The 26,976-nt window shown below is 35.7% G+C and overlaps 1 protein-coding gene across 2 annotated transcripts in view; it reads right to left on the bottom strand.

Annotated features, from left to right (window-relative positions):
• Positions 1-26,976, bottom strand: part of LOC145291285 (corticotropin-releasing factor receptor 2-like) — a 641,903-nt gene that overhangs the window by 462,471 nt on the left and 152,456 nt on the right. For both annotated transcript variants that reach the window (XM_080136936.1, XM_080136935.1), the window contains exon 2: positions 19,213-20,236. In XM_080136936.1, coding sequence (XP_079993062.1) covers positions 19,213-19,420 — 208 coding nt within the window. In that variant the 5' untranslated portion in view covers positions 19,421-20,236. The remainder of the gene's footprint in view (positions 1-19,212; positions 20,237-26,976) is intronic.

The raw sequence follows: 26,976 nt of genomic DNA, 5'->3' as shown, positions 1-26,976 counted from the left end.
TTCATTTTGGATAGTATCCTATATTCTATGACCCCACTATTCGTCCATGCATGGGCGAATAGTAATTCTTGCTACTATGGACCGGTGTACTAACCACTATTTTTATTGGACATGTTTAAACCAATAGTAAACCGAGCTCCAACCCTTTCCTATCGCCGCAATCTTATTTTACGAGTACTTCAGTGGAATGTGCTCTGACCACCTCTACCACTAGTGGCCTCTCGACGCAACTACGCTCGACTACCCAAAAACCATCAAAATCTAATTCTTCAATTTAGAGGCCCCCCTTTATCAGAGTGCTTACTATTTTGAAAGATACTTCCATCGAATTGCTAAACTTTGATATTTCTACCCTGCCTATTAGGATTCAGCCAGACTCGGCTTCAAAGTGATTTTGGTGGTTCACGAGACCCAATTTTGATGTCAAACACACTTCAGATGTCCCTATTCGCTGTGGTAAACATATGCTTGACATGCAGCTTCAAAAAGGCATCTTGTATATATATATATATATATATATATATATATATATATATAATGTGTGTGCGCGCGTGTGTGTGTGTATTGTCAGTTATAAAATATATATACAAATTAAGCTACACAGAATATTCCGCGTTTCATCCACGCTAGGATTCATCAGGCTTATGCGAGGAGTTGTGGTTGTCTCGCGCTTTTATATATGCACGTTCTATTGAGTTTTTAGTAAGCCAATCAGCTTTCTAGTTTCCATCGCAAACTTCCTAATAAGTCAATGAGCAGGAACCTACAGGACAAAGGCTTCGTTGACCCCCGGTTCAGCCCTTCCTTTTTGTGTGCTATTTTAGCGAGGAGCCTAGTTTAAACCTAGGTGTAGGTGATGTGTGTTTTTGTTGTTTTTTTATATAATGTTAGGTTATATGTATATATATATAAATATTATACATGATAATTTATGTATATGTATGTTTATTTTATTTATTTATTTATTTTCTATTGTTATTGTTAATTTTAAAATTATTTTGTATCGCTATCCTAGAGTAAATTTTATCCTGTGAACACAGTTGTTGACTATTTCTGTTGATGTTCTTTAAAGTATAGGATAGCAAATTTTTCATGAAGGCATAATCTACATGGATCGTCTAGGTCTCTACCTGTGTTTGTTTGTCTTACTATTTTCCATTCGATTACCGGCGAATGTCCTAGAGTGGATGAAACGCGTAATATTCTGTGTTGCTTAAATGCCATATATATTTTATAACTGACTACCTTGCTCTACCTCAGTATTGATCACTGTTGAAGTAAATACTTAAAGTTTACGCATAAATTTATACTTTCGTATAATAATTTATGCGATTAAATGAAGTAGCAGTATATATATATATATATATATATACATAAATATATATATATATATATATATATATATACATGCTTGAGATTTTCAAAAGTAGGAACTAATGAATACAACCAGGTTGTTAGATAGTGCTCGATAAACAAGAGCGAAATATTTTTAAAATTTTTATTCAAAGGTAAACAGTAACATTTTGATCGCTACAAACAGCCATTGAGACTCCATCAGGTGACCCTGAACCATTTGACGCTATAGGGAATAGCTATAGCGTCAAATTGTTCAGGGTGCCTGACGAAGTCTCATTGACTGAAACAAACGGCTGTTTGTGGCAACCAAATGTAATCTTTTACCCTCAAATAAATGATATATATATATATATATATACATACATGTGTGTGTGTGTGTGTGTATAGTAATTTGCAAACATATTTTAGTATGCTCCAGTTTCATATTTAAATTTAAACATGTTTTAATAAATTAATATTCTGCCATATACATTTATAATTTTCATTGTCATATTTACTTTTATATGCGCAACGGTTTCGTCGATTGTAAAAGGTCTGGTGTTTCTACGATTCGACGAACAGATACTACACTTTGATTTTAGCAGAAAGGGTAAGAAACTATTAAAATAATATTTTGGATATTTTTGCATTTACCGACATGCGGTTTCCACGAAGTTTCTCGTGTGTTCTCGGCTGCTGACGGGAATAACCGAAAGCGGTCGATGGTTAAACGTTAAATCGCTACGAGAAAATAATAATGATAAACAGGAAAAATATGGAAAGACAATATATAAAACTATAAACATGTTTTTAAACCAACCCTTACCATACATTCGAAGCTACAACCCTTAACTGCGCGATTAAAATTATTTTCTTCTACTTAAAAAAAGTAGTCTCCATAAATTCATATTAGATAAAAACAGAGAGCGTGTTCGTTAAAAACTGAAGAACACTCGGCCGACGGTTTCCAATTATTTCCATCATCTGCCGGGTAAGCCCGACTAAATTTCGTGGAAATCGCAGGTCGGTAAATGCAGAAGCACCACGTTTTATGTTTAGACATTTTAAATGAATGAAAAGAAAAACTGATTTAATCTATTATTATATTGTTTTTAATGGGGTGCATCGTGTAGGAGTGGTTCTGTCGTTATAAGACCATCATACAAGAATTAGTTTCACGCTTTGTAAGGATATCCAGGTAATACTCCCAAATATTCGATCCTTTTTAAAGAAAGAATCTAGTTCCTGTTCTGGTGTCATGATATTACTTTCTGTTCTAGTGAACTTATTATATGTACCCAGGTATAACCTTTTTTTGACGTTTTTTAATAATGCAGACTAAGTGAAATATGTTGTTTTCTCTAGGCAAAACTATGCTTTAAAATGATGGTACATAAATAAATAGATTTTAAAACTAAAGTGTTTATCTCTAAACTTTTTCGCTTGTCCATTTTTGTAGGGGAAGATAGTGAGAAAAATAAAATATTTGTTGTAAAATAAATATTTCCTTGGAAGGGAGGAAGGCGGTTACTATAAGTGTATCTGTGTTAGTTTTTTTTTTTGTGCATACTCTTGTTAAAACGTTCAGACATATTTTGGTTATTCATTTTGTAAAATTATGTGAATTAATTACGATAAAATCATCGATCAAATTATTGCATCTATGGAGGGACATAACGTATAAAACCGAGCACGTTTAACATGTATGAAAATCATGATTAAGTAACATTTGCGTACCTCCTTTGAAAATTAGTGAAAATAGTTTTGGTACATTATACTTCTTATTAAATTGCTAATTAATTGCAAAATATATGGATATATATATATATATATAAATATATATATATATATATATATGAATGTCTGCATGTATATATATATATATATGAATGTCTGCATATATATATATGAATGTCTGCGCATATGAATGTCTGCATATATATATATGTATGTATATATATATGTATGTATGTCTGTATATATATATATATATATATATATATATATTATATGTGTGTGTGTGTGCGCTTGATTGCTTGAATCTTGTCTTTGAAGATAGGGCGACTCCATATATATATATATATATATATATATATATATATATACTATAATAATAATTAAATACCTAAAGACACTCGTGTGTTATCCTCTCGGGAATCATCAGTGCAGGGTGTCACGATTAACACCAGTCGATAGATTCGAACCTGGCGTATATATATGTATATATATGTATATATATATAAATATATATATATATTTTTTTTTTAACATATAATATATTTGATATTTTTATGGGATATTAAGACAAATATATACATGCTTCTTCCCATTTGGGGATACCAAATTGGTAAAAGGGAAAATTATTCCCTACTCGCATTTAGGATAAATGCACATTTGAAAAAATAATTGAGTTCATTCAAAACGTATGGCAAAAAAACAAAAAAAAAACCAAATTTATACATCCCTCCCGTTCTCTCTCTCTTTGTCTGTCTGCCTGTCTCTGTCTGTCTGTCTCTCTCTCTGTCTCTGTCTCTCTCTCCCTCTCTCTCTCTCTCTCTCTATATATATATATATATATATATATATATATATATATATGACGGGCGTTCATTCAGTCTTTTGTAATTACACTTACTGTTGTAACTATTATTCTAAGTGTATCTATTTCAATATATGTATGTATAAATGTGTGTGTAAGAAAATTAAATTACAACCGACTAACACCAAATATTAATTCATTAAAAAATCATGCAAATGAGATATCCAAATAATTATGTTGCGCCTTTTGGTTGTTTCTGTATTCAAAGCATTCGAATATTCAATAATGCAGTACTGATATGAATATGTGTAACCCGTCTTGACGGTAATATCGTTGTGACAGATGAAAGACCTTTCGCATTTATTCATTTATTCATTTAGATTAAAACAAGACCCGACTCATAAAAGGTCAAATTAATTTCCGGAACAAGACTTTTTTTGCGCCAATTTGATGTCTCATTACAAAGATTAAAACTAAGATATAATGCAATAAAATATGAATTTGAAAAGCATGGGCACGTACACTTTGGGTGCTAACGGGTGCATCATGTGCTCTGTGACCTCGACTCACAGAAGTAGAAAGGTATCAGAATCCTATGTTCACTAGAACTTGTACGCATTATTGTTCTAAGAAAATAAAGATATAAAATCGCAACTTGACTTCAAGTCAATTTTATCATCTGCATTCAAATGTTTGATACATGAAAAATGATGAACAGTTGTTCAATAGCGGCCTTTTGATTGATTAGAAGAGATAGTTCAACTAACACGCACCCAAGGCAGTGATTGACATACCATACAAGCGGGTCGATAATCAAAGTCGAATAAGATTCACGTATATATATATATATATATATATATATATATATATATATATATATATATATATATACTAGCAAAGTACCCGTCGTTGATTGGGTTCAAAAACAGCCTACAGAAAATGGACTCTGATTTATGAAAGTATGATAGGTTATGAAAAGAAAGGGTTGTAAAGAGACAGCTTCGGATTTTGGGGTATCAAAACCAAAGCAAAATATGATGAAATTAAAAATAAAATACATTAACCCCATAATTTATTATACCATACCTGTTCACACTGAAACACTTATCACAATATTCTGTGGATCTATATTAACAAAACCTTGTTAAACGTTGTGACATATTTCCATTCTATGGAGGTCAGGCGCGAACGAACCCCCCCATAATTTTATTATACCATATTTCTTCAAACTGAAACATAATTATCAAAGTATACTTACGCAGATAGATATGAAAAGCCTTTATTAAAGTCTGTCCCTATTTTCATTCCATGGAGGCCAGGTGCGAACGCAGACCCCATAATTTTATTTTACCATCCCTATTTAAGTTAAAACATGCTTATCAAAGTAATCTTATGTACATCTATATCAAAAACACCTGTGAACGTTTTTTTTTAATTTTCCAATTTTTTTTATTTCCATACTTTGTGAACCAGGCGCGTACGAAGACCCCACAATTTTAATGAACCACCGTTGTGCCAGATCAAACATACCCATTCTTTGTCTCGATACATCTTCTATCATTATATGCAATCAGTTTTTTAAAATAGTCAACGATATAGGAGCCTATTCGTGACCAGACATACACACACATTCAGCTTTATATTATAGATATGCTAAAGGATGAACCACTAGTGTCTGTAAGTATTGAATTATTAGAGTAAATGATTATGTCACCCTCTTGAAGGAATTCGTTTCTTATCATTGAGAACTTTCAGTTGAATTAAGTCGGTCAATTTAGCTCGTAAACATAGATCATCATATAATGATTAGATCACTCTGACTGACGTAAAAACATTTAAAAATAAAAAAAAGTTTAATTTCAACGGATTTGACGCGGTTAACGATAGTCGAATGGATACGGTCCTTGCTACTCAAGCCATGGATGGCTTGTGTCGCCGGGTTCGAATCTATCGGCTGGTGTTAATCGTAACACCCTGCACTGAAGATTCCCGAAAGAATGAAACACTAGTGTTTGTAGGTATTTAATTATTATAGTAAATAATTACATATATATTTATGTGTACAATATTTTAAAATATATATATAATCTTTTTATTATTTTTAAAACAGCAATCTACGTACATGCATGTTTCGAGGTACATACCTCTCTTCAGCTTAGCTTGACTGTGTGTAAGAATCGGATATGTATTACATACATTTGTAACATAGTTTTATATATTAGCTCAATAACTAGAAAATGTAATCAATAAAACACGTTGATATTTCACGATAGTCGTCATAAATAATGCAACACGAAATCTGTTGCCAAGGCCGCTGGAAAAATGGTCGGATCCTTCTATCGATCCAGTAGATATCCCACTTCTGATGCAGTTCTCTATCTATATAAGAGCCAGGTACGTCCAAGGACGGAGTACTGTTGCCACATCTGGGCAGGAGCTGCTAGAAAGGACTTGTCCTGCCTTGATAGAGTTCAAAATAGACTTTGTAGCCTCGTAGGGGATATCCTTTTCTTTTCCCTGCAACCTCTATACCACAGAATAGATGTTGCGAGCCTGTCTCTGCTTTGTCGTTATTTTCATGGAAGTGAGCTTCAATCTATTGTCCCCCCTCGCCAAACTTTCACAAGAAACACTCATCTAGCTGAAAACACTATTAATATTCCCCCCCACTCTTTATCTGTGCCTAAACCTAAACTTAGATTCCATGAACAAAGCTTTTTTCTTAGAACTGCACGCCTGTGTAATTGTTTTCCGTTCTCCTGCTTTCCAGCTGACTACAATATGGTTGTCTTTAAGTTCAACGTAAACAAGTTCCTGATGAGCCGTTCCACTTAAGTTAACACATTTGCTGAATTTCCATTACTAACGATTACTATATTGTCCAAATTCTATTGGACACTTTAACCCTTATCCTCGAGTGGTCTCTGGGCCTTGGTAAGTGGTGAAACATATGTAAAAACAAAGTCCAACATAAACAAATTCCTGATGAACCGCCCCTTTAAGTAAGTTTATCAAATCTCCAATACTAACGTACTGTACACGCAATAACCCTTATCCTCGAGTGGCTTCCGGGCCTTGATAAGTGGTGACCACCATGTAAAAAACAAAAAAAACACTGTTATCTAGCGAATGTAATTATCGGAATACATATATATATATATATATATATATATATATATATATATATATATATATATATATATATATACATACACGAAAAGCGTTTCAAAAGAAATGTTTATATTGTTATTCCGCCCAAATGCATCAGAGGGATTGCAAATTACATTGTTATGATGACTGAGCATATGCATTCATGGCCCGATAGTTTCATCTGTCTGTTTCAGATTTTGACGATGTGAGACCCTAAGAAACCAATCCGTTCATAGGCGTGTTTCAGAAACAGAGTTACATCATCTAATTAGTAATCACAACGCATTTAGAATCATTGTAGAAAATAAACTATGGTAAAAGTCGCTCGTTTTAATGGTACCATTCCCGAATTCGTAGCTATTCAACGTTTGGAGTTAAAGAAATAAAAGTCTTCACGTTTTGAATCACCCCAGACAGGTACAATTAATTTTACGCTCGGAACAGGTCGATTCGACCACCGACCTAAAATTACATTTAACTTCTAGCCGATGCATTTATCGTCAAAGCTGTAGTAATAAATATACAAGAATTAACAGAAACAAACCATGAAACCTATAATTCTTTTACCGAATATATAGTAAGCCTTTCAGAGTGTCCGTCTTCCAAAGAGAAGGAATATTTGTAATATTGCTCAATTAAAAACAGTCAATATTTCTTTAAGGGCTCGTCTAAATAAATTCAAACTTGTTTTTATTATAGTGTTAAGGATTCGTATATGGCGAATATATGCTTAAAAGTAATTGCACAAGACTGCATTAATTGAATACTTACTAGGGCTGTAACGACACAATGTAACAATATAACATAATGTAACATTATAACGACAATCATTTAATAATTCATCATTTATAATTAAAATTTAAAATTCCACAATCATTTTCTTTTCATTGTTTTGACTCTTGAGCCTGTATCCATTAATATCTTACATGTTTTTATATAGACGGATGTGGTTCTCGGTTGATTAAGTGTGTCTAATTGTGTTGGATATATATCCAAGAGTCAAAAGAATGAAAAGAGTATTCTGTTGTCACAGCCGTAATTATGACGATTATCACTGTATGAAGTGACTTAAACTTAATAGGAATAATGTTACAATTTATTGTAATTCTAAATCGCGAACTATAGGATTTTTATTATTTTAATTGGAGTCCATTATTGAGATGAGTATTATTTATATTAATTAATTTATTGCGGATTATTATTCTCATCTTTATCAGTTGTTGTTTCACGACGTTTCGGCCAAGTATTCCTCTGGCCTTCGTCAGGTAGTAACCGCAACGGATAGGAACTTCAAATCTCCTAACTGAACTTTCAGCAATCACTGCCATCCGTAGTTTTTGTCGTCTCACCACATTTTGGCCAAGTAAGCCTCTAGCATGCTTTGGGTAGGATTGAAACCGCTATCTTCAGACAATGCTCAACTGGAACCGTAGAGATTAACGTCTCTATCCACTTCGTCACGAGCTTCGAAGGCCAGAGGAATAGTTGGCCGAAACATTGTGAAACAACAACTAATAAAGATGAGAATAATAGTCCGCAATAAATAAATTAATGTAGGAATTTTATTTTAAAGTTACCATATTTGGCTCCAATGCATTTTTATGGAAATCGCTTAAGACAAGGCATCAAGCAACTTGGTGTAATAAGCTTAAGTTTAAAAACATTCCAGTGATAAGTGTTGGAAAGATAGATACCGACAGAACACAGCAATACGTCCCCGTTTTCAGAAAATTTCCTCATAGAATATGAGAAGTGAAAGACAAAATAAGGCTTGCTGCTCAACTCCCTACATAGCGTCCCTAAAATTGTGTTCCAAATAGTAGTATCCTACATCCAGGTGACACCTTTCTTTGTTAGGGGATGGAATAGCAATAATAAAAAAAAAAGAATACTATAGGTTCGAAGCTGTAAGGAGTAAACTGAAGCCACGTTTTAAAAATGTATTTGTGATGTATTTTCTGTCACATTTCTATGCACTGATTAAAAACTTAGTCTTGGGTACGTCTTGCCCCCCCCTAATATTCCTACACTAAATCCTATGAAAAATAAAGTAAACGTAAAATATCTGAATTTTCAAATGGAAGGATATGCCACTATTATGTCCCATAAATCTTTTAAAATTTGTACATCAACTTAAATAAAAAAAACAATGTTCATTAATTAATGTCAAATATCAGGTTGACAAGTAAATTCTTGTGGTTTTTAACTTTTTAATTCAGATGAACATAACTCGGCTCAAACGAACAATTATTGATCGAGATATACACTTTCAGAATGGACACACTTTTTTTGCCAACGCAAAACCAATGTATTTATGTCAGTAACGTAAACATCTTGCGTTCTGGTGCCGATGAAGTCGATGAAGATGTTTTCGATATCGCTTAGATTTTTTAAGCATTTTTCACGTAGAAAGTTGTCAAGATGTTTGAAAAAGTGATAATCGGTAGGTGCGAGGTTTGGAGAGTGTGGCGGATGAGGCAGAGTTTCGTAGCCCAATTCGTTAAACTTCTGCAGGGTCGGTTTACCAACACGGGGTCGGACATAATCGTGGGGAAGAATTGGACCTTTTCTGTATGCTAATGCTTGGTGTTTTGTCGAATATTTTGAAGGAGTTTTTCCCATTTGTTGACAGTACGTTTCTGCCGTAACCGTTTAGCTTGCATTAAAAAAACTGTAATAGATAAGACCGGTCGCAGACAATTACACAGTCAGCATGCCCTTCTCCTGCTGCAACTCTTGCTTTGGGATGTCCCGTGGAGCTTAGTCGGCATCTAACCACTAAGCTGAGTGTCGCCGTTTGTCGTAAAGAACCTACTTTTTATAGTAAGTTACAAGCCAGTTGAAAAACGGGTTGTTGTTGTTGTTGCGTTTTTTTAGGGGGGTCATTCAGTTCGTGAGACACCCATTTAGCACATTTTTTTTTAGCTTTCAATGCCTCTGAAGTGGTTGGAAATCGTCGAATACGTTAATTGGCTTCGACTAGATCTCTAAATTTATCGTTGTCAACATCCGATGGCCGACAACCACGCTCATCATCTCCAAGACTCTTGTCGCCGCCACGAAATTTCTTAAACCACTACTGTGTTGTAGTGGTTCGTTCAGTAGTGGTTTCTGGGCCAAACGCTTCGTTGATGTTGCGATCTGTTTCAGCAGCCGTTTGGCCTAGCTTGAATTTTAATAAGAAAATTTTACGTATTTTGCTTTTTTCCATTTTGTATTCAACGTTCTGAAAAGAAGACACACTTATTCTAATGCGATTGTGATTTTACCGATTAGATGGAGCGAAAAACGCCTTTTAAAATGATATATAAAGTAAAGGTATTATTGTTGAATAGTATTCTGGCTAACGCTGGAATTATTCCTGGTTGAGCACACACGCATAAAGAGCTGGGTGCCTAAACACAAATATTGTTGACAAGTCTTCAAACCAAGAACTGTCATCCAAAATCATAACAATTGGGGAGAATGTACAAACACTTGGAATTAAACATTCTTTAGTTGACCAAGTTTCGAAAATGTAAATAATCATTTTGAATGTTGGTTTGATTGACAATTGGGATATGTGTTGGCAAATAAATGGAATTCGGAAAACGAGAGAAGAAAGAAGACAGCGGAGGAAACCGACCTGTGTGATCAGTAGTAAACAAACTACTTGCCGCTGAACATAGTTTTCTTTCTTTCTTTCTCACCCTCATTCCATAGCATATTGTGGAAGTATTATTACAAGAATGAAATTGTTGCATTTTTTAATATTCCCCAAATTGACAGCGTTTGTTATATACATTCGCCGATCATTTTGGCACACACATTATAAATAAATAAAACTACAACATAATGTAACATTATAACGACAATCATTTAATAATTCATCATTTACAATTAAAATTTAAAATTCCACAAGCATTTTCTTTTCTGCATAATACCCATGATAAAACGTTCAGAAATCTATGGATAGCTAAATTGTTACTGTTTGTTAGTAAAGTCATTTAGTTTCAAAAATATTTATTAAATGTTTTCATGATATATAATTTTGATTTACATCTATGAAACATACATTGAAGTAAAACCAACTTTTATGGCTTACCTGACATTCGAACTCGAGTATGGAAAATGTAAAAAATATCATAATTTAGCATCTCCACAAATAAAAATGAACATCTACTGCCTTATTAAAGTGTACTCTGCATATTCCTTTTGCTTATTCAATCACATATTTATGTTTGCGTACAACCTTTTTGTAGTACAATATACTTATTTATTTTCAGCTTATATTAAAACCCTTCTCCATTATGTGTGTCTAAGTAGAATGGCTGAATATGATTGATAATCCGATAAAAGAGAGGAAACACTATTCTTGAATTTCATCCGATCATCATGTACCAAGAGGAAGTCGATGAAAGAAATCAGCGTCCAATGTACTTGGGTTCATAGAGGCTGGCTCACGTGACCCCTAAGGGAGCAGTGATTGGATTTCATGTTAATCAATCATTGCGATCCTTAAAGGGACAAGGGAGACAATTACTGACCAATCAATGTGTTATAAATTCCAATGACTGAGTTGTTTGTGAATTAAACGAGTCAAATTTCAAAATGAGTTTAGTCAACAGAAATAGATTTAAATAGAGTAAATGGTACTGCCATATTTTCAGTCAATTCTCTTCTGCTAAATCACGGATTTATTTTGATTTGGGATAAACGTCCAAGTTGAATACTTTCACGATAATAAGTAGCCGAGATGATGCCAAAGATTTTATATTGGCTTTTTTTTTTTCTGTAGAAATATTGATGATTATTATTATTTGATTTATTTTCTCCTTCATTGCTCCAATGTTTGACTCGTGAGTTCCGTGATCTCCAGATTTTGATGTTTTTATACTGCGTTAGAATTCAGCTTCCTATTCCAATTGCTTTTACAAGAAGTGCAGGCTTGTGGAACTCTCTTTATGTTAATAGTTTTCTCCTAACTATAGACATGGTCATTTTAAGACTAAGGTCAATAGCCAGATGTTTTTGCTTTATTCACCTTTTGTTCCATTTCCTTCCTTACATCAAGTGGATTCTTTTGATCTTCTTACATTAAGTCGGTGAATTGTCTGGAAGGTTTTCTATGAAACATACGAATAGATAACCTATATTAATAAAGACAAACGAATAGTAACCTGTATTTATTTAAATAACCGCATCCAATTTACTTCCTCATCAAATGTACGAACGTGACTTGCGTTTTTGCTTAACCTATCTATCTATCTATCTATCTATCTCTCTCTCTCTCTCTCTCTCTCTCTCTCTCTCTCTCTATATATATATATATATATATATATATATATATATATATATATATATATAAGTGAGTATGTCTGCGTGAGTACATTTCCCTTCGCAATAACTGTCAATTTTTAGACTCGAAATTTGATATACAGGGTACTGAGATTTGGAAAAAATCTTTGTGATCGGTTTTCACCAGAAATTTGGCTGTTAATGGGTCAAAGTTCAACGATTTGACCTTTGAGAACTCTGCTGAACTCCTCCGAATATTTTGGGTCTGAAGACTTGAAAGTTTAGATATATGTTCCTTGAACATGGATCTAACTTAATAACTGTATTTGAGCCCCACACCACAAATGTTAAAGGGTCATAATAGGGGTCAAAGTTTTAAAATATACATAAAATATATATAAAATATATATATATATATATATATATATATATACTCCTATAAATTCGTTTTTCTTTTGTGTATAGTGATATTCATATTAAAACCCCTCTTTTCTATTTATTTAAAAAGAAAATACAATTTTCTTATATATGGGTTGTGGAATTGCATTCACTAGCAAACGATCTTGCTAATTTGCATATTCTTTTAAACATTCATTTTAATTCCCTATTAGATTTTTCGGTTGCCTTATGGGATGATCATCTTTAGTTGACTATTACATATAATTATATTCATGCAGATATTCTACATGATTTATACTTGCATAATATTTGCGTAAAAAGTTTACGGTAAACACAAAATAGCTTCTATATATATTAATGTATACATATATATTTTTGTTCAATCTATCTATCTATCTATCTATCTACCTATCTATCTATAAAAGTGAACGTGTCCGTGTGTGTCTCTGTGTGTGTTTCTGTGTTTGTCTCTGCACATTTCTCTACGCAATAACTCTGCAAATTTTCAGTCTACAGATTCGAAATTTGATATATAGGGTACTAACATTTGGGAAAATCTTTGTAATCCGTTTTCAGCCAGAAATTTGGTTGTTAAGGCGTCGAAGTTTAACGATTTGACCTTTGATAACTCTACCAAACTCCACCGCCAATTTTAGGTCTAATCGCACTCAACTTAGACAGTTTCTATTAGTTCATCAGCTCCCCCAACATTAACATCAACGTTTATGTTTGCTTTTTTATTTTCAAGAAGATATTCTATCCTCTCGCATACAGCGCCTAGTATTCTCTGATGGTCATCCCGTAATGACACTTTGTCGACATCGGTTAAGGCGGATGAGTTAACAAGACTTACCTAACGTAAGTATGCCGTGTAGGTAAATGTTATTATTATCTAGATTTTTTATAAACTGATATTTTTATCTGGAATGTTATTTTCACAAAGTTTCCATCGAGGTAACCGCCGCCATCTTGACGTGTATCTTATTGAACTCGGGAATATCTCTGTCGAACTCGAAATTTCGAATTGAATTTTTTATTTTACCCACAGGAGTAGAATGCTTTCATTCCGACAGCCATGAATTAGCAGAATCCTAAGTGATTCCAATTGTATTTTTAAAAGCCACTCGAATTGAACTTTCAACTTTCAACCTCAAGTAAAACTTATATGTGAATTTTAACAACTATTTTGTCTATTATGCTACGTTTTCTCGGAAGCAACACAATTTCATATTACTTAGGACTAATACCTAATCATAGCTGATGGAACGAGAGCATGATACCCCGTATAACAGGTTCCGTTCGAAATTCCTTATAAATTCCAGATTTCGACCGGAACATTCCCGAGTTCTCTGTACTAAAAGCGAACGTGTCACCACATAACTAAAAAACATTGCAGTAATAAGTGAGTAAGGAAGTCCCAGCTAACCGAATGCGTCAAGATAACGTACGATCGACGCTAAAAAAGGGACAAATGTCCGTAGCTTGTGATACCGCAGACAAAAGAGAAGACAGCGTCAACATCGCAATCAAATGTCCTTTTTCCAAATTGATGATTTCGTTATTTCCTCGTGCTGTTGAAAACATTAATGGCTTTTTCCTTCAGGAGCCACAAAACCTTCGCCATCAACAATGACGAATAACATTCTAGCTGAGAGCTCATCGTTCAAACACCTCGGGTTAACATTCACAAGCATTAAAACAAATAAATTGATTTCCCTCGATTGTGTTAGAAAATTACAGGAAATATTATGTTACAAAGCCACAATTCGTCCATACATGGAGTATTTTTACCAAGTCGGAACTGGTTCATCTATCAAACGTCTCTAAATATTAAACAAGGTTCAAAACCAATCTCAAATATAGTAGATCACTTAATATCGACCCAGCTCAAACCTCTGCACTATCGCCTCGATGTAGCAACCCTCTGCCTGATTTATAAATACTTTAATTAAATGTGCTCTGATGAACTCATAGCACTTGTGTTTTCTCAAGGTACATATTCCCGACTAACCAGCCAAGCAGCAAAATTCCAACCCTTCAGTTTTTAAGTTCATAGATTCAGAAATGATTTCTAATCTAATAGGTTCTTCCATTGGATTGCTAGACTTTGGACCCACCCTACTTTCCTGAAAAACTATACCAATTAAAATATATATTAAAAGATGCCCCCAAATGGTTCCTTAATTTTAAGTGGCAATATGCATTATTTGGGGGTGACCAATAGTAAAAGAGAACACAGAAGCGTACGTCACACCATATAAGAAAATAAGGGAGAAGTCGCAAGCCGGTTGGAAGTCTCACAGATAATACCGTATAACTATATATGCTTTTAATATGCATAATATAGTCGTTTGGCGCCTGAATATAGCTTCTAAATTCTGCAAACCTACGTAGAATTTAAGATGGGAACGTTCTAGCGCACAGAAATATTTATCTATCTCTGTCTCTGTCTCTCTCTTTTATATATATTTATATATGCATATATATTTTTTACACAGTGATCACCACTTATCAAGGCCCGGAAGCCACTCAGGGATAAGGGTTATTGCAAGTACATTACGTTAGAGTGGAGATTTGATGAAGTGATTAATTAAGGGGGCAGTTCATTAGGAATTTGTTAACATTGGACTTGAAGACATCCAAGTTGTAGTCCGGAGGGAAGCAGGCAGACGGAACAGAGTTCCACAGGCGTGCAGTTCTAAGAAAGAAGCTTTGTTCACGGAATCCGCGTTTTGATTTAGGCACAGATATAGAGTGGGGGAAATTTTTCACAGTGGATTCAGCTAGACGGGTGTTTTTCGTGAAAGATTGGCGAGGGGGGCCAGAGATTGGAGTTCAGACGAGCACCTGCCATGAAAATAACGATAAAACAAGGATAGGCCCGCAACGTCTCTTCTGTGGGAGAGAGGTTGCAGGGTAGAGAAAAGGGCATCCTCCACTAAGCCACGAAGTCTATTTTGTACTCTGTCAAGGCATGATAGGCTGTTTTTGGCCGTTCCTGCCCAGATATGGCAACAGTATTCCATCCTTGGACGTACTTGGCTTTTATATAGATAGAGAATTGCATCAGTAGTGAGATATCTTCTGGAGCGGTAGAAGGAACCCACTATATTTCCAGCGACCTTGGCAACAGACTTCATGTACGTGTTCCATTTCAGATCAGGAGTAAAGGTCAAACCCAGAAGCTTGTCAAAACACGGTGCCTCACCGAGACGAGAGCCATCCATCACAATTGATGCCAGCTGGGGATACGAGGGTTGATGATGTAAGGATAGGAGTTTGATTTTGGATGCATTAAAGGTAACCAACCACATCTTTCCCCACTGAACCACGCGCTCGAGATCAGAGGAAAGAGAATCCGAGAGAACTTTGTCATTTACAGCCTTTGATGTGTTGCCGTAGATGGTCGTGTCATCAGCATAGATGTCAACGAATGATTTAAGTATGTGTTTAGGGAGGTCATTGATGTAGATGAGGAAGAGAGTTGGGCCCAGGATTGACCCCTGAGGGACTCCAGCAGTTACATTGCAGGCCTCCGATTTTTGTCCATCTACCACTACTCTTATGAACCTATCGGAGAGAAATGATTTAATGATTGAGAAAACATTTCCAGTTTTACCGTAGCTGGAAATCTTGTGAAGTAGACCCTTATGCCATACCTTGTCGAAGGCCTTTGATATGTCAAGAGCAATTGCCCTAGAAAGGAAGCCTTTGTTAAGAGATTCACTAATCCTGTGGGTATATAACCGTCAGCACATCTGCGGTAGATCTTGCATAGCGGAAACCATATTGTGTGTCACTAAGAAGGTTATTCCTGCTGAGGTGGTTGACTATTTCTCTATTTAATATGGATTCCAGCAACTGACTCATAACACACAGGAGACTTATTGGTCTGTACTGAGAGGGAGATGACTTATCACTTGAATTCTTAAATACAGGGCAAACTGATGAGGTCTTCCAGGGGGTCGGAAAGCACTTCTCCTTAAGGCAGCGCTTAAATAGTTTCGTAAGTATGGGAGCAAGTTCTGGTTGAAGCTTTTTTAACACTATAATTGGGATGCCATCAGGGCCAGTTGCTTTACTGGAATCTAGGTTGTATATATATATATATATATATATATATATATATATATATGTATATATACATATATATATGAATATATATGTATGTATATATAATACGTATACATATCTATACATAGACGTATATATATATGCACATACATATACATATATACAGCTAAATGGAGGCCATCTAGAACATATGCTGTAGAAGGGAGAAAAAAGAACAAAGGCCCTAGTGTTTTGATGGGATGTTTTGAATATAATTAACTAGTTATGGCCAAAACACTAAGAAACGGGATCTTATTACAGTTGGGGCCCTTTTTTTGAATCACTATATATATATATATAAATATATATATACACACACACACACATATATATGTATATATATATATATATATATATATATATATATATATATATATATACCTTAATTTAAAAGGAAAAGAGAAAGTTCAATTCTACAAAGGAGACTCATCCGGATAATGTCAAACTCAACAATAATTATTGGAGCTTATACAGTAGGACAACAAGAGACAAAATGAAGACACAAAACTATATATTGGTAGATATAGAATGGATCATTTATTTAATAATGAAATATAGGCAAACTTTGGGGGATAAAAGGGACTCTTCTCCCTTCTATCCCCCTAAATTTTGCCTTATGGAAAATACATACTCTAAGTTCCTGACTTGCATGAAGGCAGTGATTGAGGCTGAAGGCGGCTACATTGAATAAATGTCAGCTCTGCTACATAATCAAGTTAACAATAAAAGTTTTAAAATAAAGCTGTGGTATTGTTTACTGTAGGACGACAAATCTATCCTGTAAATTATCACTTATTTCCGCAGCTTTGCGATATTTTCTTTTCATTGTGTTTAAGTGACCTCTACTGAACTTTGGAAGGAGATATTTCTGGAGCAGACATCATTAAATATGCTAAGTATGTCCTATACATAAAAGCTATCAGTGTTCTTACATTGAGAGACAGCGTGCAATCTAAAGTCAATCAAATATTCAGAAGTCGAATGTTTACACGTTAATACTTTATGCGTAGTATTCTCTCAAACTAGATTTCATATACTATATAACTACCGTCGTTTTAAATTAGCAGACAGATGTTATATCACGAATATTATGACGCATCCCTATTTTATAAACAAAATATTTTCAAAGTAAGTTAATTTATTCTTATCCAAAAATCATGAATATAGGGAAGAAAATGAACGCAGTAAGAGAGGGATGATAATAATAATAAAATGAAAGAACAACAAAAATTATGAAGACAAAGATGATCTTTACCGAGATAAATTTAACCTTTTTTTATGAAGCTCCAGTCCCTGAACCCCTTTACTAATTTTACATGTAGTTTAGTGAAATGTGCTCTGACAAACTTGATACCTGGTGTCGCCTCGTCTTAAATGTTCTGGCAAATCTGAAGGTCAGTAAAATCCCCCTCTCACTGTAAAGACCCCAGATTATAGAATAGGTTTTACTTTCTACTCTAATAGTGTATTTAATTCGGAACTCTCTACCTGTTCTTGGTTTCCCTAATGGTACTATCATCTAACGATAGAAATGTATGTGAACAAACATTTCGCTTCATAACTCACAACGTTTTGGGTGTCTCTATGTATATTGAACCGTAGTTCATAGTAGATCCTTAAATCTCAGTTGCAGTTTGTCTTGTGTGGGCTTAAGCAAAGAAAATACGAATACATTTATCGAATCAATAATGTGAAGTTATTACCCTTGCGGAAAAACAATACTCTCGGAAGATTAGAATATTCCTAAAAGATAATAGGGTTCATTTCTCTATTCCTTCACGTGTCACGACGGTCGCATTGAATACGGTGTAGGATAAAAGTCAATGGTGACTGAAATTCAATTTTTGGATCGCATAACTTGCGGGACAATTATAGATACCATACTGATGATTGTTAGTTAGCGTGAAACATGTGGATATTAAGTATTTATTAAAGAACAAATAAATACTTAGCTATTGCTACTGGTCGGTAAACGATTATAACGCTTGTATGGAATGGAGCTGGATCTGCTCCGTAAGATATTTAAGGAAAAGTGAAAGAATCTGAAATTCACCGCCCGCAAAAATAAGCGGCGATATAACGATCGGTTGGTATCATGCCGTGAAATGTTTGTGACGATTGAAAATCTCCAAATAGACGCCAAATTACTGAAATCCAGAACAGGTATGATGTCATCTATTCTAAAAGAAAGCTGTCCCCATTTGTTAACGAAGATTTAAATAATAAACAGCTGTTACGATAACAGAAAACAATTTGAAAATGAGCAAACAGTGAAGAGCGTTAGTAATTTGGGTAAAAGTCTATCCAAATATCTAACGCTCCCCGTCTGAATAATTTCAAGACAAAACAAGACATTTCTACTGAAATATACATTTATAATTGTGAAATGTATTACTCACCTGGTGGTTTTGGTTCCAGTAATTTATCCAACATGCATCCATGCGCCTTTGATGGCAGATGTAATAGAAGCCTCAAGTCGGAATCACTGAGATTTTTATGTAGAGTGTTATTAGCATATAACTTAGTCCAATAGTCCCGGTAAATATCCGCTGTTAACTCTACTGCGTCGCCGTTCGTCACATTAAACCAACGTAAAAGCGATGTCATGGTGATTTTATGTATGGTTTTATGATTGGACTAAAATATTTTATAAGAGGTCAAGTAAAACCTCCAAAAAGTTTAAATATGGAAGAAATAAAAATAAAAGAAACTGGACGAAAATCAAGGTTTGGTGTCAATTAAAAAAAAAAAAACGCAATTATGTCGATCGGACGCATTAACCTTTTTTTATATAAGCAGGTGCGTGTAAATATGGTTACCGCACAGAGATAGATGATTTCAAAGTTATGTATTTTGATGACTGGGTAAATAAATACATAACTGGACTTTATTTTCTCATTTTCTTTTTATATAGTATGTTTGAAAAGTTAGAAGATGGACGTTGGAATATACACTTGATTAAAAAAATATTAATCCAGTCATCACAGAGAAATAAATATCAGATTTCTCCATTGGAGTCCAAATAACGAAATCAGAATCCGTAGTCTTATAGACAACGACCCTTCATCTCGTTGTAAACTGATATGTTCTCGGCATTGCGGTTTAAATATGTCCCTTAGAGTTGAACATAATTTTTATGCTGAGTCCGGGTAGCTTTTATCAAATTAGAAAAATCGTTTGTTCAATGCATCAACAAAATGAAAACAGTATATAACATCCATTCGATTGGTGCAGGCAGTTGCAGTAATAAATGTACCAATCACTTTGCTGCTGTGACTGTTAGTTGTGTTGTACACGGCTTGATAAGTGCGTCAAAACGGGAAATGTGTGTCTTTTTAAAGATTGTCATGTTTTATTGCAATTCATATGTAATTATCACGTTTTCACAATTCCGTTTCGAGTTGATTGAACGATTCCTCTTTTCTTATTTTATTAAACAGCAACGTTGAGGATGACATCAGAATGAAAAAGAAAAAAAAACAAACATCAGAAAATATATTTGTCAAGTGTTTCAATACAATCTCATTTGTTAAAGAGAAAAAAACATCTTATACAGAGTGATTCAGCTCAACACAATGCCAATCATGAAATTGTTAATAATCCCCTTTGCAATCAGATCAAACATGGTCAGCCATTTTTGTTAATCAAGTTCTTCAGACTACTGTTCTCATATCGAACGTTATTTTCACAACGTTTCGACTGATGTAACTTTCGGTCTTTTTCAGGTTCTTATTGTCGAACTCGAGAATATTTCACTCAAAGTCCACTTTGAAAATCTGTGCAGATTTCCGAAGTCGACAGAAAGTTCTTCAGTCTGACAAGATACGGCTGTAGAAGATCTGGAGATACATCGATCGAATCGTTGGGGAAATAACACTCGAGTCTGAACAATCTAAATAATACGAATGATAGACCTCATCTCAAAATTTCAGAAACCTATAGTTCTCCATAAGTAACTATATAATTTCATTTCAATAAAATAAATATAACAAGGAACTATACATAAACTAACAAAGGGAGGATTTTACTTTTTGCAATATAGTCGGGCAGATTCCTGAAACAATCTCTCACTTCGTAATACAAGCATCAATGTCAGGTGTGCGTCTGTCGCCGTCTTGAGAACTTGCAGCCATCTTGAATTTTCTGATGGCTAATTTTCTTTTCTTAAAATGTATGTTCTGAACGTCATTTGTGCCAATTTTGGTGCTTGCTTCACTAAGTGAAAAATTCTTTTGGAATATTGAGATAACCCGCCCCACTAATATAAAAACTGATATTTAGCATTTTAAGCTCAGTGTGCATTCGCTGGGATTTAAAACAAATTGATAAGCATTCAATAACTGCATTAGCAGCTCAAACTTTTATATTTAAACGTAACTATGCTATAAGAAAATATACGGTGTTAACTTCTGAATAACGTATGAGATATGAGAAATGCTTAAGTATTAAAATAGTTACAAACAAAATAAAATATACACACATAGACACACACACGCACATATGTGTGTGTCTGTCTGTGTTATTTATAATAGGAGTGTAATATAATACCAATCAACTCCAATCTCTATTTGACTTGTTTACAAAGTTTCAATCATCAATGTTTATCAATCTTTGTCATATAACTGTCCAATAACCAACTGAAACACTTTGGTGATCGTCTCATCAGTAGGACCTGTGGCATTGAATGTGTTTCACACTCGCCGGATATTATTTTCACATATTTTACTATGTGGGTTTGTTTAACGTGTAATGTCTATCAAACTGTTTATGAAATATATTGAACAATCACAGCAAAAATGTAAAGAGCTATTGACAACTTTGAACGCAATATTCAACAGCGAAAGAAAATAATAGATATTTATGACTGGAACTTGACGGAAAAGTCAGATGTAAACTCAGAACGTTTCGTTGACTTTGATTTCCCAGTTAATGCTTTGAGTACATTAATTTCACAGCTTTGTTGTTGCTAAAAATAGAAATATTTCGAAATGATTATAATGAGGATCATAGCAAACAGCAGATTCAAGGATCGTATTCCTATTAGGGAACTCTATCAGATGACAAATCCAACAACAATCATTGAAGTAATCAACAGCAATGTAGTAAAATACTTTGAACAAATAAAAATGTCTGAAACTCGTATTTCTCAGATATGCTTGGGTCCCCCATCTGGCATCAATTGAAATGGATGGCCCTCGTCTAGGAGAAGCCATATGTTTTGACAAGCTTCTGGGCCTGTACCGTAACTCCTGATCTGAAATGGAACACGTACGTCAAGTCAGTTGCCAAGGTCGCTGGAAAGATGGTGGGATCCTTCTACCGCTCCAGAAGATATCTCACTACTGATGCAATTCTCTATCTATATAAAAACCAAGTACGTCCAAGGATGGAATACTGTTGCCATATCTGGGCAGGAGCTACTAAAAAGAGCCTTTCCTGCCTTGACAGAGTACAAAATAGACTTCGTGGCTTAGTGAGGGGATGCCCTTTTCTCTTCCCTGCAACCTCTCTCCCACAGAAGAGACGTTGCAAGCCCACCTTTGTTTTATCGTTATTTTCATGGCAGGTGCTCGTCTGAATTCCAATCTCGGGTTCCTCCTCGCCAATCATTTACAAAAAACACCCGTCTAGCTGAATCCACTGTCAAAAACTTTCCCCACTCTTTATCTATGCCTAAATCAAAACGTAGATTCCATGAACGGAGCTTCTTTCTAAGAACTGCACGCCTGTGGAACTCTGTTCCGTCTGCCTGCTTCCCTCCTGACTACAACTTGGATGTCTTAAAGTCCAACGTTAACAAATTCCTGATGAACCGCCCCCTTAAGTAGACACTTTAATATCCACACTAGCGTACTGTACTTACAATAACCCTTATCCCTGAGTGGCTTCCGGTCCTTGATAAGTGGTGACCACCTTGTAAAAAATGTAGAAAGAACAATAAACGTAGCGAGGGCGTGCAAATGCTGGCGTGACATCGTTTCCGTTTGATCATAGTTAAGTTTAAATCAACTTAATTATATAAGTAAAACAAAAACGATAATCAACAGAAAGTATTTTCTTGTGCGAGTGCGCAATCTCGTGTAACAGGAGATAGCGAAACATAAAAAGTGTTCATTTTATTAACAAAAAAAAAAACGAATTTTAGGCAACACACAGTTCTTTATTTCAATAGCGAACTACGTTGCATTATACGCGTAGTAAAAAAAAAATGTCACCACCTTAACAAAGATATAATACGCTGAAGATACGATTCAAATTTTTATTTTTTATTCAGTTAGTATTTTTAAGAGTTAGAAAAAGTTTATCTAAATTATAGTCTCTTATTTTTTCCATTTGTCTGTCAAACTGGCAGTCCATATCGCTTTTTCATAAAAAAAACTACTAGGCTGGTCTAACTGAAATTTTATATGGGCATTTGTCACCATAAGTTACAACAAAATAATACACAGTAAAGAATTTATAGGAATTAGTATTTAACACAAAAATGAGCAAATTGAAATCATATAAAACACTCATACTAAGTCAATGGGCTATCATACTTTCCAATTTTTAACGGACTAAAATGTCTATTATTTTTATATTTAAATGTTGTTAAAAAATTGGTTGTTCCTATTTACAATGCCTTCTCACGGGACAGAGTTAGACACCAGGGTCGTTTTTTAATGTGGAGAAAAGGAACAAACATAAAAATTGTCTCAGTCGTGAAAGATTTCTCCTCCACTGACAGAGAACAAGAAATTGAAGTGCAGCATCTGAAGAACAGATGGTATTTATTTGCTCCCCCACCGAGCAAATTAGGCACAAGGCCGATTTTTAATGTGAGGAGTGAAGGGAGGGGGAAGGGAAAAATGGGACCAGCTCCCGAGAGGTGGGAAATGGGAGCTGGTTAAAGGTCAGGCATGTGGGGTTGCCCCCACATCTGGTCTTTGCTAGTCATAGCTAGTCCTAGCTTGCAGTATCTGCCGGAACAGATGGTATTTATTTGCTCCCCCACCGAGCAAATTAGGCACAAGGCCAATTTTTAATGTGAGGAGTGAAGGGAGGGGGAAGGGAAAAAGGGGACCAGCTCCCGAGAGGTGGGAAATGGGAGCTGGTTAAAGGTCAGGTATGTGGGGTTTCCCCCACATCTGATCTTTGCTTGCAGTATCTGCGGGAACAGATGGTATTTATTTGCTTCCCCACCGAGCAAATTAGGCACAAGGCCGATTTTTAATGTGAGGAGTGAAGGGAGGGGGAAGGGAAAAAGGGGACCAGCTCCCGAGAGGTGGGAAATGGGAGCTGGTTAATGGTCAGGCATGTGGGGTTTCCCCCACATCTGGTCTTTGCTAGTCATAGCTAGTCATAGCTTGCAGCATCTGCCGGAACAGATGGTATTTATTTGCTCCCCCACCGAGCAAATCAGGCACAAGGCCGATTTTTAATGTGAGGAGTGAAGGGAGGGGGAAGGGAAAAGGGGACCAGCTCCCCAGAGGTGGGAAATGGGAGCTGGTTAAAGGTCAGGCATGTGGGGTTGCCCCCACATCTGGTCTTTGCTAGTCATAGCTAGTCATAGCTTGCAGTATCTGCCGGAACAGATGGTATTTATTTGCTCCCCCACCGAGCAAATTAGGCACAAGGCCAATTTTTAATGTGAGGAGTGAAGGGAGGGGGAAGGGAAAAAGGGGACCAGCTCCCGAGAGGTGGGAAATGGGAGCTGGTTAAAGGTCAGGTATGTGGGGTTTCCCCCACATCTGATCTTTGCTTGCAGTATCTGCGGGAACAGATGGTATTTATTTGCTTCCCCACCGAGCAAATTAGGCACAAGGCCGATTTTTAATGTGAGGAGTGAAGGGAGGGGGAAGGGAACAGGGGACCAGCTCCCCAGAGGTGGGAAATGGGAGCTGGTTAAAGGTCAGGCATGTGGGGTTGCCCCCACATCTGGTCTTTGCTAGTCATAGCTAGTCATAGCTTGCAGTATCTGCCGGAACAGATGGTATTTATTTGCTCCCCCACCGAGCAAATTAGGCACAAGGCCAATTTTTAATGTGAGGAGTGAAGGGAGGGGGAAGGGAAAAAGGGGACCAGCTCCCGAGAGGTGGGAAATGGGAGCTGGATAAAGGTCAGGTATGTGGGGTTTCCCCCACATCTGATCTTTGCTTGCAGTATCTGCGGGAACAGATGGTATTTATTTGCTTCCCCACCGAGCAAATTAGGCACAAGGCCGATTTTTAATGTGAGGAGTGAAGGGAGGGGGAAGGGAAAAAGGGGACCAGCTCCCGAGAGGTGGGAAATGGGAGCTGGTTAATGGTCAGGCATGTGGGGTTTCCCCCACATCTGGTCTTTGCTAGTCATAGCTAGTCATAGCTTGCAGCATCTGCCGGAACAGATGGTATTTATTTGCTCCCCCACCGAGCAAATTAGGCACAAGGCCGATTTTTAATGTGAGTAGTGAAGTGAGGGGGAAGGGAAAAAGGGGACCAGCTCCCCAGAGGTGGGAAATGGGAGCTGGTTAAAGGTCAGGCATGTGGGGTTGCCCCCACATCTGGTCTTTGCTAGTCATAGCTAGTCATAGCTTGCAGTATCTGCCGGAACAGATGGTATTTATTTGCTCCCCCACCGAGCAAATTAGGCACAAGGCCGATTTTTAATGTGAGGAGTGAAGGGAGGGGGAAGGGGAAAAGGGGACCAGCTCCCGAGATGTGGGAAATGGGAGCTCGTTAAAGGTAAGACATGTGGGGCTGCCCCCACATCTGGTCTTTGCTAGTCATAGCTAGTCATAGCTTGCAGTATCTGCCGGAACAGATGGTGTTTATTTGCTCCCCCACCGAGCAAATTAGGCACAAGGCCGATTTTTAATGTGAGGAGTGAAGGGAGGGGGAAGGGAAAAAGGGGACCAGCTCCCGAGAGGTGGGAAATGGGAGCTGGTTAATGGTCAGGCATGTGGGGTTGCCCCCACATCTGGTCTTTGCTAGTCATAGCTAGTCATAGCTAGTCGTAGCTTGCAGTATCTGCCGGAACAGATTCTACACTTTGATCTTGTCCCGGAGGCCAAAAAATTGGTTGTTTTAATATAATTTTTGACGTGAAACTGGCTAAAATGTTTGTTTGCACTTTTATGGAGTTTTCTCTGACATATTTATGGCTCATCACATGATTGCTATTGATAGCAGAAGTATATTTTATACACACACACACACACACACACACACACACACACACACACATATATATATAATATTTTACTTACTCGATGTTTATCCTAAAATGTTTTACAAATAATAATATTTTAAAATGTAAAAGATTAATTCAAAATCTATCACATATCTTGGCATTATGTTCAATATGTGTAAGTGAAAACGGTTAACGATGAGCGACCAAGCTATAAGTCATTAAAACCATTACTAATCAAATTTGGAAACATCTAACGCGTACAATGTGTGTCATATTGAATTTTATTTTTACATTGGTGATAAATAGATGCGGCAATTGTGACAGAATCTCAGGTAATCAAGTCTGAACCAGCTATTGCCACAACCACCAAAAAAAAAAAAAAATAAATAAAAACCAAGAAATTCATCTGCATATTGTTTTCAAGAGTTCGAACAATAGCCTCGCGTAAATAATGTAATTTATAAACTAATAATTCCGCTTAGACTCAAACTTTTACACTTATCATTTGAAGGTTAGTACTCTATGAAAATCACGTGAATGTTTTTTACTGACGTTACATATATGTTAGGCTTGGAACTTATTGAACGATATCTTGTCAGCTATGATGTAAGAACTAAAATAAATACGGTATTTAAGTGATTAACGACACTGACTCAAAACCTGGGCGTGTCAAGTTCGTATCTCGTTTGCTCCATACAAACACGTTCAACAAACCAAAAACTGACCTTGTGTCTTATCATCTGCAGAGAAGGCAAATAAAATAACAGTATAAAATAGCAATTAACATAATAAGTGTAGCAGTGTTCGGTTATGAATTAAGACGGCTTTGTATTAATGTTCGCATGTCAAAGTTATAAATATAATGTCGTAGCTATTCCTTCACAAATGACGAAGAATTAACGCTTGTGCATTGAAAGAAGCAGTAACATTTTTATATGTAAATAATATTTGTTCACGTCCACCGACGGAATTATTTAGATTAATAAATTCTTCTTGAATTAAACGATCAAATA

The sequence above is a fragment of the Euprymna scolopes genome, chromosome 12 (genome assembly GCF_053919585.1).
Source record: "Euprymna scolopes isolate OS-2025 chromosome 12, ASM5391958v1, whole genome shotgun sequence".
Lineage (NCBI taxonomy): Eukaryota > Metazoa > Mollusca > Cephalopoda > Sepiida > Sepiolidae > Euprymna > Euprymna scolopes.
This window is presented reverse-complemented; position numbering and strand designations above follow the sequence as displayed.